At 44.4% G+C, this 17,577-nt stretch overlaps 1 protein-coding gene and 1 long non-coding RNA gene across 2 annotated transcripts in view; both read left to right on the forward strand.

The window, feature by feature from the left end:
- The window catches only part of LOC144109423 (uncharacterized), a 37,524-nt gene extending 20,237 nt beyond the window's left edge, over positions 1–17,287 (forward strand). The window contains exon 3 of the mRNA XM_077642210.1: positions 15,129–17,287. Within this exon, the coding sequence (XP_077498336.1) occupies positions 15,129–16,042 (914 nt within the window). The 3' untranslated portion in view covers positions 16,043–17,287. The remainder of the gene's footprint in view (positions 1–15,128) is intronic.
- On the forward strand, positions 1,244–15,121 carry LOC144109427 (uncharacterized). Its single transcript, XR_013309594.1, has 3 exons — positions 1,244–1,474; positions 4,824–5,093; positions 10,805–15,121. It is a non-coding gene; the product is annotated as an uncharacterized LOC144109427 (long non-coding RNA).
- Positions 17,288–17,577: the final 290 nt, after the last annotated feature.

The raw sequence follows: 17,577 nt of genomic DNA on the forward strand, positions 1-17,577 counted from the left end.
GATCCAGGGACGAAAAGAATTCCGCACCTTGCAGGCAATCGAGGGCATCATCGATGCGTGACAGAGGATAAACGTCTTTCCTAGTTATTGTGTTCAGGCGGCGATAATCCACACAGAATCTTATGGAGCCATCTTTCTTTCGAACCAGCATGACCGGGGATGACCAAGGGCTGTGGGACGGCTGTATTATCCCGCGCTCGTGCACTGTCGTCCAGTTGTGCGGTGAGGACTCGACGCTCTGTCGCTGACACGATATCGGCACTGTTGCAGAGGTGCATGGGAGCCAGTATCGATCGCATGGTGGACATGGGAAGAACGCCCGAGGGGAGACTGGCACGCGTCAAACGATGACCGAAATTGGTGCAACAGATGGAACCGCTGGTCACCGTAGGGAGAAGTGAGATCTTGATTGATGGCGCTATACAGGATGTCAGACAGCGGTTGGGGTGACAGGGAATCAGGAGTAAGAGAGTCCAGCGATATAGCCAGGACGGTTTCTTGTTCATCGACGAGTTGCGGGTGTTCAGCCGGTTCGACTTACCCAAGGCATTCACCATCAATCAGGGTCACTGCAGATGATAGAGGGTTGCTGACGAGCATGGCTGTCGTTCCGGAGGTCTCCAAGAGGACAGCGAAGGGAAGCGGCATGTTCTTGCGGAAAAGAAACAACTCAGAGGGCGTAAAGAGTACAGGGACGGCAGGTTGGTCGCTTGGTGAGGCGCACGAAAGGGAGACAAGGACGGCGGAGTTTGCAGGGAGCTCGACATCGTGAGAAAGGATATTGAGGATACCGTGCGGCAGGAGAGGCGTTGGGCAGGGCAGAGAAGGAAACTTCGGCACGGGCGCAATCGACGATGGCGGAGTGCTAAGAAAGAAAGTCCCATCCTAGAATTACGTAATGGGGACAAGAGGAGAGGACCAGGAATTGAATGATGTACAAGACGTCTTGAATAACGACGCGCGCTGTGCATGTTGCGAGTGGCTCGTTCTGTTCGGCGGTAGCAGTGCGAAGAGAAACTCCCGAAAATGGCGTCATAACTTCCTTCAGCTTTTGACAAAATTGCGCGTCCTTAATTGAGACAGCAGGTCCGGTGTCCATGAGAGCACAGGTTGGAACACCTTCGACAAAGATATCAATAACGTTTGTTGGGGAAATCAGAGGCCTTGTACAGTTCCCAGTGGACGCAGCTCTTGCCTTGGGAACTGCGCTCATTAGTTTTCCGCAGCGGAAGGGCTGGCATGATGGTGCATATGAGAGATCGAACGGCGGCGCGGAGAAGAGGAGCGGCGAGAGGTGGCAGCCTGGCGGCCGGTGGAGAAGGCAGGAGGCAGTGGGTCCGCTGGCACGTGGGGTGGCTGTGTAACCCCCATACTCAGATGGCGGCAGGACGTCGGGAGGCGAAGAAGGACGACTGCAGCAGTGGCGGGCGACATGGCCGGCGAACCCGCAGGCAAAGGAAATGTGCCCGTTGTCGTGAGTACGCCACGGACAACAGGCCATTGACCCTGCGGCGGCGTCTGGTGCATGTAGGCAGGTTTATTGCCGTGCACAGCGCACCCGCTGGTGGGAGAGTGTACTTCGAGAACTGAGGAGGAAAGCAGCAGGAAAGCGGTATATGTCGCGTGAGAGTTGAGATGCGGATGGGAGGGACAATTCAGAGCAGTAACTCCCTTTTCTGCAGTATGTGTTGCATCCGTGGACAATATGCACCGTTCAGTCAGATACGTGGCTGATAATGACAGGGAAACAGTGGGGTGATTGGCTGTGAGCTGGCAGTATGATAACAGAGTGAATGTTTTTAAACGAAGTTGGAGAGAATGTTTGCGAGCTCTGTTTGCCACGCTTTGGTCGATGAGTTCACTTAGTGTGTTAAGTTGGGCAAATTCCTGAGGCACAGGTATGGGTGTTAAATGGGCCAAATACGTTATGACGTGCATAGTGTCATGATTGATTGCTTAATTCAAGGGATTCCTACTGTCTGCAGCTGAGACATTCAAATTATGTCTGATATATTATCAGTGGCTGAAGGATGAGTGCACAGCCTAGTGGGCCATGTGAGCTTGCACGCCACCAGAGTGCATAGCTATGCAACTAATCAGACCTACAGTAGTTTGAGCAGATTTACGGGTGGCTGTTAGCCATGGGGTGCCAGTCCCAGATTAATGAAGGAGAAGGCCAAGAATACGAACAGTTTCTACTTGTGTAATCGGAGAACTATGTTAAAATTTAAAGAGGTTGCTTTCTGTGAGCCAGCTTTACTTCCAATGCAAATGAAACACTTTTTAGTATGTGAGAGGGTCAGACCCAGATGTGGGAGGCAAGATTTCAATACATCCGACGCATGCAGGAGGATGAACTCATGGATAGACGCATTTGGATGACAGCACCACAAGGTTGTATCATTGGCATATGCAAGCGCACTGATGGAAGGGATGGTCTCTAGGGCTCGAACAAGAGGAATAAAAGCTACATTAAATATTGCAGGGGCGAGAAAGGAGCCTTGGGGCACTCTTCTATTGGAAGTGAATTACGGTACCAAAAGTCTTTCCGTAGACACGCACATGGAAGGTTTGATTTGCTAAAAGGCGTGAATGGAGAGGAGAAACTGGTGAGGAAGACTAAGAGTTCGAAGGGAGGCAAGAATGGCAGAGTGAAGGATGTTATCATATGCCTTTGTTATGCCTGTGGCGATCACGTACGGTTTGAACAATACTCTGCGGAGAGTAGTGAAGCACGTCAGCAGCCAAAGTAGCAAGACCGTCGTCAGTTTCATTTTGTGCGCGGAATCTGATTTGGGAATCCGGGTATCAATCATGGGATTACAGCCACCACGACAATCGTACGGCGAGAATGAGCTTGCAGATGGTAGTCGTGAGGGAAATTGGACGAAGGGCCAAGAGAGATACTGGAGACTGACCTGACTTGGGTATTGGAACCACATTGGAATGCTTCTATTCTCCTGGCATGACGCCAGAATGGCACACTTTGCTGAAAGTATATGTGAAGTAGGGCTTGCCAAGCAGTCCTTCTCTTATGGAATAAGAAGTTAGGTATATGCTGTCGTGCCCGGGAGTAGGGGTACCCATGAAACACATAACTTCTATAAAACGTCTTCAAACAACGCCAAACATCTAGCAACATCTAAATCTAGATTGAAACGTTTGAAAGACATCTCAGCAATAGAGGTTTATCCACAAACGTTTTAAAAACGCAGTGACAAAAGAGGTTTATTCACAAATGTTTTAAAAATATATGACAAAAGAGGTTTACTCATAAACGTTTTGAAAACTTCTCTAAATACACATTTTCCATGCGTTTTAAAATTTCTGTGACGAGAAGTTTACTTGGGGACGTATGCAGATATGAAACGGCAGGTATGAAACTTTTCAGTGTAAGAGGAGTATAGAAGGCGGCCCCTGCAAAACAAGCATCCTGCTACTTCCAGTTTTAATTGGCAAGCAATTTAGTTTTTTTTTGGACACTTATATAACAAACTATGTTCAGAGACTGATGAAGCGGGTTTTCTTGCCTCATTTTCAATTTGTATTTATGCTGCAAAGGGCAGCTGCCCACCCTTTGCAGTACGACCTATACTGCACATATCTGAGCAAACAAAATCTGCAGCTCTAAAAAAAGCATGAGCACTAAACCTAATGAAATAGCCCAGTAAAAAAAAAAAACCAATGGGTCCAGTTGGACATACCATTCGATTCCAGTTGGAATCAGTTGGACCCAATTGGTCAGCCAGTTAGGTTCATGAACCAAACTGGGTAGTCCATTTTGTTTCCCTAGTTCCAATTGGGCATTTCAATTGGTTGTGCGTTTCCAACTGGATTACCCAACTGGTTTGTGAGGTTCCAATTGATTTCGGCACTCCAAGTTGTATCGCCCAACTGGAACCATTTGAAACCAATTGGGGTTCCCTGTTGTACCCAAGACAATCGATTGGAAGCTGATCTCCCAACTGGAAGCTCCAGATGGTTTCAAGTGGGCGATCCAATTGGAAAATCTAAGTGCAAGTCAATGATGTACTTCAGTCTGTATATATATATAGCTGGCTATAAAACAGAACACTAGGCTTAATATTATTGTAAAAGAGACATAGTAGCCGCTTAATCTCTTGAATTCTTTTCATTACTTCCATCATCACTGCGGGCGTTCTTAAATTAGATAGCTTTACTTAATGTTCACCCACTACTGCCTCCAGCTGGACGGTGTATATAAATGACTGCAAAAGTGTGCTCTGTGGATATAGGTTAAATGAGAACTTGTGTTGGTATACAGTGTTTGTTTCCATGTGTGTAATGCACGTTTGTTGGTGTCTCTTTATTTTTCATAACGACGTGTATTTATAATAGTTCTCTTGTAGAAATGTTGGCAGCAGTCTCACAGCAGTCATAGAAGAAAGGCCAATTGGTTCCAATGCAATTCTAATTTTTTACGCTGACCAGTTCAAACCATTTGAGTCGAATAGGTATGCCAACTTAGTTCAATTGGTGGGCAATTTCGCCTAGTTGGGTGGCCAAATGTTTCTAATTAGAAGCACCAGTTGGGCTCAACTGCTCGAGCCCAATGGATCCCTAAAACAAATTTGGTTTTCGACCCATCGGTTTCAACTGGAAATTTTCCAGCTGGACCTATTGTTTTTTTTAAAGGCTGGGATCCCACTGGTTGATTTTAGAGGGTTCTAAAAATATCTAAATATGTTCTTAACGAGTTCTTACGACTAAGTTTTCTAGATCTTTTTTGGTGGGGCATTGCGGCCGGGCACGGCACGCATCCAAACATGGCCTCAAATGTGCTCGTCTTTGCCTGTCTGCAGGTTCTGCTTCTGAACGGTTCATTTACAACGTCATCCACTATGTTTAGTGAGCTGGAGTACAAGCCGATCGCCGAGCCTTATCTTCAGCCGCCCTCAGTGACGGCAAAGTGCGCTGCCTACAACGAAATCTAATCCAGTAGCATTCACCAATCACAGTCGACCACGGTTCCGCCGATTGTCTCCATAAGCAAGCATCTGGATCCTACTCAGTTGTGGACACGCACGCACCCAAACGTGGCCTCAAATGTGCTCATCATTGCCTGTCTGCAGGTAAGACAGAGTGCACCTTCGTTTCGAAGCAACCATTTGTCTCTTATTGCCGTGCCGTGCCCATGCACACTGTTCTTGATTTTATGCGATTGCTGGTTCGTATTTCTTAAGCTTGTGACAAATGGAGATGTTGAGTCGAACCCGGGTTTCCCTACCGTTCATGAGAAGCTGGAACAAATTCTCCTAACACTAAAGGAACACATGAGAACGTTTGGTGATATTAAGCGCGAGCTGTGCAAAAGCAAGCAGACCAGCGAGCAGTACAAAAGGACGCTGAGGAAAATGGTACTGCTATAAAAAATCTCGGAAGACCGTCTAAATAAACTTGAATCTGCACTTTCTACTGTAACCGAGACACAAGAAGTAGTCAACGACTTAAGAAAAGACATCACTCAGCTTTCCAAAAGGGTTGACGATTTGGAAAATCGCCAGTGGCGTAATAACTTGATCGTATTTGGAGTGCCCAAAGAAGAAGATGAAACCCCTGATGATCTGTCAAAAGCTGTAAATGAAAAGCTATTCACTGTGGTTGGCGTCAGCCCTACCAGTATAAACGAATGCAGCGCATAGGAAAAAGAGGGGCATAATGCCGGCCGGTGATTTTCCAATTATATGACTTCAAAGATAAGATTGCAATTCTGCAAAACTGCAAAAAGCTTAAAAACACGGGCATTTCTGTCAGTAAAGATTTTTCAAAGGGTATGATTTATCGCAGAAAATATCTCTGGGAAAGTGCCAAAAATGACAAGTTGAATAGAGCACGTGTGCGTCTAGTGCACGACAAGTTATATGTCAATGGAAGGCGTACTACTGGGAGAATGATTCTGCGATGCGTGTGGCTTATCAGGCCTCTCGTCACAGCTCAAATGATAACACTCCGGGGCACACAGAGTTGTCTTCCTGACTTGTTAACTGTTATAAATTTGAATGTGTGAAGTTTAGAGAATAAGACCTTACATTTCGAAAGCATCCTTTTTGAGCATGAACCAGACATAGTCATTGTAACTGAAACGTGGTTAAACGAGTTTATGGATAATACAGAACTTCTCCCACCTAATTACACAGCTTGCCGTAAAGACCGGCGGAACCAGAGGTGGAGGTGTTGCCATTTTTTGCAAATCTAGTATTATTTGCATTGAAATACTGTCACCACCAGACCTAGAGTGCGTCTTGTGCAATATGAAAATCGATAATATCTCTTTCACAGTCACTGCGGCGTATAGAACTCCAGGTAGTACTGAAGATTATACACAGTCACTAAATGATTTTTAATACCCCTGTTTGCTAACACAACTAAGAAAATTATAATGGCTGGGGATTTCAATCTGCCCCATATAGACTGGGAAAATTACAAGGAGAGTACGGTTGATGTGGCAATATCCCATGCCTTTTTAGATCCCGTATTTTCCCTAAATATGTTTTAGCTTGTCGGCACGCATACGAGAATTGCTGAGTCCGGAAAATCCCTACTTGATCTAGTCTTTCTGAGTCAGTCGGCAACACAATATCATTCACGCTGTGATGTCATGAGTGGTCTTTCCGACCATATGATGGTAATCGTCCGGCTGTCCATCAAGTGGCAGAAACCGCACCCCGCAAATACTGCGCTAGTCTCTGCTTTTTCTAGAGCAGACGATGTAGGAATACGACTGTCTAGAACAAGGCTTCGACGGGTTCAGTAATATTTAACTCTTGAATCAACATCTCTAAATCAAGCTTGGGAACAGTTTAAATAAGTATAATTCACAAGTACATAATATCCTTCATTCCTACGTGCATCAAGAAAGTTTCCAAGAGAAACCCGTGGATATCGCGGAGTATTATTCACATGAAGCCCCAGTTGAAACATATGAGAACAAAATGCACAAATCCAACCTCACATGTAACAAAAGAAAGGATTAAAAACCTTTCCCAGGCATTTAAAGCAGAGATTGCAAGAGCAAAATAGCGATTTATGAATGAATCCTTGACTATGTTTATTAAAACCGGGAAAATTCTGGCGGTACCTCTCAAAACAGAAATCCCCCATTCCGTTCTTGAAAACCGCTACATGTGCAGTTAGTGATAGTAGTAAAATGGCATGCGTTTTTAACGATAATTTCGAGTATTTACCTGGGATGATGGTACAACACCGCATCTAGAATCACCCGATATACCGTCTTTACCGGATATAAAAATAAGTCAGGACGGAGTTCTTAACCTTCTTCATAATCTCTACACGATAAAATCCGTAGGACCGGTTGAAATTCTATATACCCTCCTAAAATGGTACTCAGAATGGGGTTCTTACTATCTTGTAGAAATAGTTGTCTCTTCTATCTGATGAAGTCCCTGGCAACTGGAAGTATGCCAAAGTAATACCAATCAATAAGCAAAGAGCAATAGATGATATAACATTAGTACCGACCAATCTTTGACGAGTACGTGTTGCAAAACATTTGAACACATTTTAACTGAACACCTAATGGAATTTCCTCAAGCAAATGGGGCTCTGGGAAGCCACCAGCGTGGTTTCCGACGTGGATATTCCACTATTATCATATTAAGTGAAATTGTACATGACATGGCCAATTGTATTGACGAAAGATGGCAAATAGATATCATTTTTATCGATTTTAGGAGAGCGTATTATAGAATATCCCACCAAAAGCTACTATTGAAATTTCACAACTTATTGAAGAATATTATTGTAATAAAATAGATTGAGGTATTCCTAACGCATAGACAGCAGTTTGTTTCTCTTGACAACGTTGCCAGTTCAAATAAAAAGGTACGATGTTCCACAATTCTCTGTGATAGGTCCTTTGCTTTTTTCTTTGTATAGCATTGTTTACATGAGCCCGACAGTGGCGGGTCGAGTAGGGCTGCGCCAGATGTCGGGCTGACCACCCGACACGTTTATATGAACCCATTTTCTGTCGGGCAGAGATCGCCGCTACCCTTAGCGTCGAGCAAGCAAACCACGCGTGGATGCTAGAAGAAGAGGAGGAGCGCCCAGGCTTACGCAGCGCCGCCATACCAGAGAGGAGGCAGGAGAGGGGGCGCTAAGCCGATGCGGCAGCGTATACATGGTCCTTCCAACTGGGTCGGGCCAACATCGGGACGAGTCAACCCACCCCCTGCAGCCGGGCTGGCCCAGCTCGACTCAATGACCACTTATCTCGACCCCCTAGCGTATACATTAGCCCGACAACCGGTTTTCTGCCCGACAGCCGACTTAACCCGACTTTTGTCGGGCTCATGTAAACTCCCAGTATGTTAGCGATATGAGCACCGGCTTTTCGCCAGAGGTAACGATTAAACATTACGCAGATGATACTGTCATTTATTGTAATATAAAATCTTGTGATGATCACAAGAGACTGAATGACCATCTGGATATAATCAATACCTGGTTCCAACAGTGGCAAATGGACATGAACACAGAGAAGACCGTTTGTATGCATATGATGCGTAAAAACAACCCCTTGTATTTTCTTATAAAATTCCTGATGTCATTTTAAAAGATGTCCCTGCGTTAAGATACTTGGGCTTGTGTCTCAGTCATGATCTAAATTGGTCATCGCAAGTAGATCAAGTTTGTGATAAGGCGATCAGAAAGCTTTGGGTGCTACGGAAGAAGCTTACTGACGCCACGCCAGATGTGAAGTTGCTAGCATCATAGACCTACTGAACTAGAGACCTGTGACGAGTCTGGATGCCCGCTCGCCTCCGCTTTCAGTAGGTTTTGGTTTCGGTTTTCACAGTTTTGCGATTTTTTACTGGCAACATGGGTACCTCCGAAGCCAAATCCTCATCCATCCAAAGTCCAAGTGTTTTCCTCTCTCATTCTTTTGTGTTCATTGCGACCTCGGGCACATCGGGCTCAGCGCATCGTTGCGTCGTGTTTTTGTGACCTCGCTCGCAGTGTATTGATTCAGTGCACACGATGGCAACGCGTCGTGCTCAGTGCGACGCTTGTTTTAAGGGAAGAGGGATCCTGTTAGCTGAAGAGGTCGGGAATTCTGCGGCAGCTGGAAGACTTGACCTCAACGGGTCAACCATCCGAGGATGGCGGCTGCAGCGGGAGGGGCTCTTTAAATGTGAGCCCGACTGCGAAGGATTTCGAGCCTCGCCACGGCCATTACGTCCAGCTGGAGAAAAAAGTGGCGGACTTTGTTATCGAGCAGCGCAATTGTCTCATGGGGCTCAATGTCGAGCTGATCCGTTGGAAAGTTAGAGACGTTGCTCGGGAGATGGGAAGTTCAGAGCATCTCGTGGTCGGGCACAGACGTTCATGGAGAGAGGAGTGGATTCCCTCTGCGGCGAACAACATCGATGCGGCAGAAGTTACCTGGGAGACTTCGATAGTGAAAAGGAATCAGTTTATGAGAACTCGGCCTCCGAAAGCGAGGAAGATGAGTAAGCATGTTCGCCACTTTGTTTTGTGTCCCTATTTATTTTTTCTCGCTGGGCAGCATGTAAAGTCACCCCTCGCGTTACATTCGCGGTCGCGTTACATTCGAGTAAATACGATATTTGAAATGTGAACGTGTGCAGAACAAAGCTCAGGTTCACTCATGATGCTTATTCTAGAATGCAGTCAGTTTCAGAACTTAGAAAAACGGCTGGACTAACTAGCCACTGTTAAGAAGAAAATGGAACACAACAGGATTGTTTTCTTCTATCATATTCTACGTGGCTATTGCAAAATAAACCTCGAAAGGTACATTATAGCAGACAGTTCCACCCAGTCTAGGACAAAACACACTAAACATATCCAACCACTGACTTGCTGGGCAGACTCTTTTCATTATTCTTTTCTCGTGAGGACAATAGATGACTGGAACAAACTACCCAATAAGGTTATAAATTCTAAGACTTAGGGCTTTGAAGCTGCACTACGGGAATATGCTATGAGTGTGTATAAATGTTTTTGTGTGCTAGCCCTGTTACCTGTCATTGTTTAAGTGATCGGTGTACATTGCTGTCTGTTTTCTTTTTGTTAACTTCTGACAGTCATACCTGCCCTTAATTATAATTGTTTGTACTTTGCTATTACGGCCACGCGCCTTTCTTCTTGTCACATCGCACCACTGCGGCTGACGTTGTGTGCACTGCTCAAATATTCGTTTCTGTGTGTACATTTGTTTTTCTTTTTTGTCAACATTTTGTCATATCACGTGCTGTCACTGACTTGCAAGAATTCCTAGTGTTCAGAGTTCGTAATTTTTTCAGTTTTTGTTGTATTTTACATTCAAGTTCTAACGAAGTGTGTACTGGTAAAACTGCAACTCCTGCCTTTGCCTGTGCCGGCAGTATGAATAAACAAATAAATAAATATAACACCTCTTTTTGCCTCATTGTCTACAGAACATCTGAAAACAGATTTCTTCCAGACATTATCGTATACTTTTGCAGATGCTTGTTACACATTGCGTAGCCCTTCTTGTGTTTCGGGAGGTAGTTTTTAGGCATTCAGTGGAGGCTAGCAGCTCTGCCATGGTTAGGACAGAAGTAATCTCATCGGAGGGCTCTGTAAGTGATAAGTCAGCAGGAGATGTAGAGGTGCAGTCATAGTGTGTAAAAAATTGACAGGCTGCTTGTTGTGCAAATGTATCCTCATCCACATTCAACGTGATGCGAAGGCTCTCTGTGTAATCTGAAACCTGAGAATTGGGCGCTCCATGGCGTGAAACACTCTCTAAGGATGCCTATTGCCGTGCGTACAGGACAAGCGGGCACACCATGCAGCCTAGCGTCGCCAGCTGCCTAGCCGCCTTGCTGAGCGCTGTGCACGTGCTGTAGCCTGGTGAAGAGTGGGAAGTGCCGATGGGTCGCTGGGTTGACGAGAAGCATAATGATCCACCTGGCGACGGAGAATGCACAGATTCAAGGGATGTATTTCCGGGTTTAGGTAGTCCATTTGCGGTAGTGGTGATATATAGTGTGTCGCAAAAACAGCAGAGTACAGTGCTAAGACAGGTTGAGTGTAAATGAACGGTTGTCTGCGCGTACAGAGTCCCATGATGTTATGCGTATGCTGCGGCATATTTTCCGTAGACTCGAAGGAGTGAGGGAGATAAAAATGGGGTTGTGATCACTACCCGAAGTATCTGAATCAGCAGCGAAACAAGGGTTAGCGGGGCCTAACCACAAGTCAAATCAGGTGAGGGCACTTCAGAGCGGTGTTCGGATGGTTTAAATGTTGAAATGAATGATCTGAAAACCTGCCTTGGATGTGTTTACCCCTTGAGGAATCCTATGGGTAACCCCACGCTCCATAGTTGGCTGGCGTAAGTGCAATGAGAAAAATATTGCCCACCTTACGCACTTTTAAGATCCAACGGCGCTTTACTTGTCACCCGATCTAGAATTTGCAAACTGGCAGCGAGCTTACAGCTTTCACGAGCCAAATGGTGTTGTTGTTGCCTCAAGTACGATGGCCAAATGTGTGAAACAGAAGAAAACGAAATCATAACCTTAGCCCCTGGCAAACCACTTGCAAGGTTGACACAGAAAAAAAAGCTGCATCGGTATGAGCATCAACACTTACAACAAATTCGAGTGGCGAGGTGCGTGATCATAGAATGCAAAAACTCTCGCATTTGCAAGTTTATGCTCGGCAATTTTATTGTGTGCTTATACTGCAGGTCTGGCTTCATACGGCTCAATGCATTTCAAGCCGCAACATGTCGCTAATGAAATTGTTCTTTGCCTTTGTGCATGCTCTGCGGGTTCCTGACCCGTTCACGCTTTTACCAGTCGGAGGAAATCTCTGTAAATGTCTAGCCACAGATGCAAATAAATTTGCCGCAGTCAAAGCTATTCGGGTAACTAGAGTTGAGACAGCTGACTTTGATGCAGGTTGAATTAAGTACTTCCATTCAAACTGGATAATGAGTATCACGTGCACCAGTGGACAAGTAAACGCAAGAAGTGCTAAGGCACTGACTACACTGGCACCTAGCTGCTAAAAATTGAATGCATCTCTGTGTTTTTCTCTGACAGTCTTGCTGACACAGTCATGAGTGAGCTTTTCGTAGGTCTGGCGGTCATGACTATCGATGCACCATTTACTTTGTTCCCTTGTGCCTTTGATCACACAGCTAGTGCAGTGTTCCGATTGCCGCGCTGTTTGCTTTTGCGAAGTGGCCATAAAAGTCCTGGTACATATGCACCGAGCAACTGTCGTAACTGTCATTGGAAGCTCTGCTGTCTGTTTTGTGGCCCGACGGAGGCGATGCATCCGGCGGTACTAGGAGGCAGCTGATTAATTTCTACAAGAGACTGTTTGTACATAAAATTACAATTTTTTTATCTATCGTTTGCTTTCCATAGTTTGTTCCAGGTCTTGCATTGGATTGGGCAACCGCACGTAAACCACACGTAACGTCTCTTGAATTGTAAGCATTTTGGAAAGAACTGAAATTATGCTTAAATTTATAAAAGTGTGAACAGCCAAACTGAAATTGTAGGAGTAAAAGAAATTGCGAACATGAAATGTTTCGAAAAGATTTGCTTCAACAGCTGAGCTTGAAAATAATGAACGTAGAGCTCTTTCCAGAAGTGAAAACAATTTATACGATTCGGTTTTTTTGGAGTTACCCCACACCAGGTACGAGGCCAAAATATAATTGTTTTTTAACCTGTTGCGGGAACAGACGCTTATATGATAGGTAACACAAACAGACCTGGTCATTTTCAGTGGAGTAATGCAGCACCCTATCGGTAACATTTTTATATGTTGTACCCTACTACAGTGCACATAAATTGCACAGGCCTTTCCAAGAAGTGTTTCATCCCCATTAACAATTTTGGTATTGCTTTAAGGCTGGAAAACTGTAACAAGCGATTGTGCAGTTGCCTTCATTTCATCATGTCTTCTATGTTTTGTAATTCATACTTTTGAGTAGCTGTCTAAAGCTGTGCTGTTGAGGATAGTAATTAATTGCCTCAAAGGGTGCTGTAAGGTTTCATACTATACGTTCAGGCAGCTTTGATGGGATGCTTTTCAGAGATATTGGATCATAGTTAAAAGAGCTTGAATGGTTACTTTCTTCAAAGATTACTATTGTCCTTGCTTTTTTCTCGCTTGTGAGTCATGTGAGGCACGAAAGAACTGCGATAAAATCGCTGCTTCTTCATTTTAATTCACTATAATACTAGACCCAGCCTGCCTCAAGTGACGGAACAACAACAAATACAGAAGCAGCGACTATATTGCAGTTCTGTCATGCTGCACATGGCCTGTATACTCAAGCTGATGTCACAGTCATCGTTCAGCTGTTTAAACTGAAGAAGCAGGATTGAACCATTCGACTACAAGTTATTGCCGGTCATAGCCAAATATCACGTGGTTATTCATGCATATTAGTGTCTTCTGCATCATTGTAGAGAAGAAAACCTGCCATCATTAGGTGTTCGTACTTTTTTGCTAACTTCACTCGCATTCTAATTTGCCTTGCAGTTCTTATTGTAATCAACTTTTTGCTCTGTTTCATTTTGCAGGCATGGAAACGAATACTGGCGACCAATGAGTACACAAGCTGCCTGAAGGACCATCTTACCAAAACCAATTCTTTCAGCATATGCAGGCTGAACTGCTTGATGTTCATGATGTAAAATAGCATATCCAGTGATCTCAGACTGTGGTGTCTGCCCAAAATGGGACGTATCAGACCCTGCCTTGTTAACGCCTGGAACACAACCTCATCGTTGCAGCAACCAGCCACAATGCCTCAGTGGTTATGGTGCTTGGCTGCTTACTCGAAAGACATGATGTCAATCCCAGCCGCTGTGGTCGCATTTTGGTGGAGGAAAAATGCTTGGAGGCCATGTAATGTGTGATGTCAGCACATGTTTAAGAAGCCCAGGTGGCCGAAATTACCTCCACTATGACGTCCCTGATAGCCTGAGTTGCTGTGGGATGTTAAACCCTATAAACCAACCAACCATCATTTCAACATGAACAATGGATATCGTGAAACATTCAACAGGTGGAATTGTGCATGATTGCTGAGGAAACCTTGTGATCCAGTAGACTGCAGCACAAGTTGCAGACACAAGCTAGATGGTACACAGCAAAAAAAAAAAAAAACTGCAGTGGAGAAAGTGCATGTGTTTGTGTGGCTGTGCCTTTTGTGCATCATACTCTGTCTTGCTTTTTGTGCTGTAGTCTCACAGGTTTAGCTCTTCAGTCTCTATTGTGGTTCTGTCACCCTTTTGAGCTTTCGTGTCTCATTATTTCATAGCTTATTGTTTTCTCTATATTTCTGCATACAACTTCTTGATAATGTGAGCTCTGCACAGCAATAGTAATACCTTTGGTGTGCTTTCATATGGTGTGGGGTGAATCTTAATCACTACTGTTTTATCTGATGTCTACATGCGCTTCTAGTGCTCGTGCTTTTGATCCTATTTGCTGTTGGGAAATACTTACCTTGTCTGGTTCATTGTGATTTGCTATTAATGATTTATGCTTATATTTAGTGCTATGTATTACATTGGTAACACTGCTGACAGAAATGGTTTTCTCCTTGTGGTTTTCAATGTGAGCGTTTCCATTCTGCTTTTATTTTGCGAGACCACCAGGCCTCATTATGCTAGGTTTAGTAGAAGAGTTTTGCCTTTGTTATATTTTTACTTTGCTTTAATTTACAGAAATAATACATTCACTGCCATTGTACTGTGTCTCTAGTGAAAGCTCTTGGATATTACATTATTCTTCAAAAACTCTTGGGGAGGCTTAGAAGATCTCTATGAAGCCAGGCATTATACTAGCACTTTGTCTAAGTTGCTGCGACTCTTAAGTTGGCTGCAGAGTATGCTCATTGCTCCGAGTAATTGTTTGAAAGTTAAAACATTCTCCCTCTAGCTCCAAATAAATTTATAAATACTAGGAAATTTTGTGTAACTCATCTTTCTGTTTTGAGGGTCAACCCACTGACCTTGAAATAAACTTAAGGTAAATGTTGTGTAATATTACCACCACCAAATATTATAACACGCATGGTCTTGTATTGACCTGAGAACTCCCCACCTTTCTTGGTGCAGGTCTGGTCACAGCTGATCCCAGGCTTGGAGTGCTGTCTGGGGAGAACATGAGTCAGCAGCTGCACCAGTCCCCCCTCTGCGATTGGAGCTTCACGAAGAAAAACTGCCTAGAGCAGCACCTTCCCACCCAAACGGATGACCGTCCCTCCAAGTGTAACCGTTACGCAAGCAGCTTTGCTCAAAAGGTCACCCTGATGGACCACCCACATACGAACACTGGTGGGCGTCCATACAAGTGTGACCACTATGACAGCAGCTTTTCTCAAAAGGGCCACATGGAGGAACACCTTACCACCCATACGGGTGAGCGTCCATACAAGTGTGACCAATGTGGGAACAGCTTTGCTCTCAAAAACACCCTGATGGCCCACCTTCGTACTCACACAGGTGAGCGCCCATACAAGTGTGACCACTGGGGCAGCAGCTTTGCTAATACTGGCACCCTGGTGCGCCACTTTCGCACCCATACGGGTGAGCGTCCATACAATTGTGACCACTGTGGCAGCAGCTTTGCTCGAAAGGGCCTGCTGGACCGACACGTTCGCACCCATACTGGTGAGCGTCCATATAAATGTGACCACTGTAACAGCAGCTTTGCTCAAAAGTCCAGCCTGGTGAAACACCTTCGTACCCACACGGGTGAACGTCCATACAACTGTGACCACTGTGGGAACAGCTTTGCTGAAAAAGGCACACTGGTGATACACCTTCGCACCCACACGGGTGAGAGACCTTTCCAGTGCCAGCTCTGCCCCATGGCCTTTAAAGAGAGTACAGCCCTTGCCAAGCATGTGCGAGCCCATAAGAGTGAAAGACCTTATCAGTGTCAGTTCTGCACAATGACGTTTAAAAGAAAATACAGTTTAAAATGCCATGAGAACAACAAACACGCTTCAAAAACCACAGTTCCTTAAAGTTTTGATATCTTTTCATAACATTAGATGTTAAAACCATTGCCATCTGACTTGTCTCGCTTTGTAATTTGGCCTCTTGAGAAAAAAAACTGCAAATATACATGCCTTTAACGTACATCTGCACAGAGCAATCCTTCGGTTGCTTTCACTGCTCCATGAGAAACCTGAACATACCGAGCTGGTACTATCATGAATGCGACTGAAATCGTGGCGTGTGCAGATATGATCTTGTCGCCATTTTATTACTTTCAGCACCTTGAATCGTGTGTGAATTGTGTTTGCAGTGTTTGGCACTAGCTAGCAAACTGACTTATTTACGTCAGAGCAGTTCTGCGTTTTTTTGCGACTGTAATGCCACCAGAGAAGCATGCTGTTTCATTGTTCTTTCCATGCTTTTGTTGTGGCTGTATTATTGGGACTCAGGAAGAGAGAAACAAACCTTAGCCGCCTGATCATAAACATTGCTCGCTTTTGGCTGCAGGTTTTTAGTTTTCTTCTGGTTTAAGTTTTTAAAAATGAAGGCTTTACAGCACTAGATTCCTGTGCATTATCTGTTGTCGATTGCTTATTTTGATTACAAATTGCATTGTCAGTCTTGACAAACATGCTTTATAGACTTGAAAGCAAACAATCACCTCACTATCTCAACAGCAGTTTTTGTTCTCATTCCATTTTAAAGCGGTGGTTTTGGGGTATTTAAGCATTTTTATAGCAAGCCACTGTATATTATGCTTTGCTTATGGAAACTCAAGTGAACGTGCTTTAGTGACTGCATTTCTCAAGGTGCCATTGACATAAAAAATTATTTCAATTTATAAACAGCTTGTGGAGTTGCATTTGTGAGAAACCAGTGAGGTTCGAGGATCATCAACTGCATCCTTAGATTTAGCTATGTGTTGTGAGCATTAATACTTTTGAAAACAGAGGTACCAACCTGAAAAAATGTCTTGGCGTTTCTGCTCCCTGCACGGGGTCCTTGTTCGTAGCGAAGATTCCTTCTACTGGTTGACGTTTTTCTGTTTTCAGATGAACCGCCTGTCTTGATGGTATGCCATTGCACTCTGAGATTTGCGTTTCAGTACTATATCTGCTTCTTTTCATGAAGTTGATTTGGTCACAAATGGTTGACTTGCTGCTTGGGAGTGTTTTATCAGTTGTAATTTTGTGCTGTAGCAGTGTCTAGGATTTGTGGTCAAATCAATAAAATTTTTCTCATCCATGCAAAGTACAAAGATATAGTGCCCACAGAAAGCTGAAGCTCTCGGCAGCTTTGCTCTCAATACCACCCTGATGCACCACCTTCGTATCCACATGGGTGAGCATCCATACAAGTGAGCACTGCAGCGAAGCGACATCCTTTACATATGATGTCAGCGCAAGCACATTGTGGACAGGACACGGACATACGTCAACTAACTGGTCGCTCTGTTTATAGTGTTTTTAAATTTATGGGCTGAAAGATATGGCACTGGAATACAGAGATGAACTAAAAACAAAAACAAATCATTAATTCAGCCATGTTTAGATGAAGCGCA

This window comes from Amblyomma americanum, chromosome 11 (genome assembly GCF_052857255.1).
Source record: "Amblyomma americanum isolate KBUSLIRL-KWMA chromosome 11, ASM5285725v1, whole genome shotgun sequence".
Classification (NCBI taxonomy): Eukaryota; Metazoa; Arthropoda; class Arachnida; order Ixodida; family Ixodidae; genus Amblyomma; species Amblyomma americanum.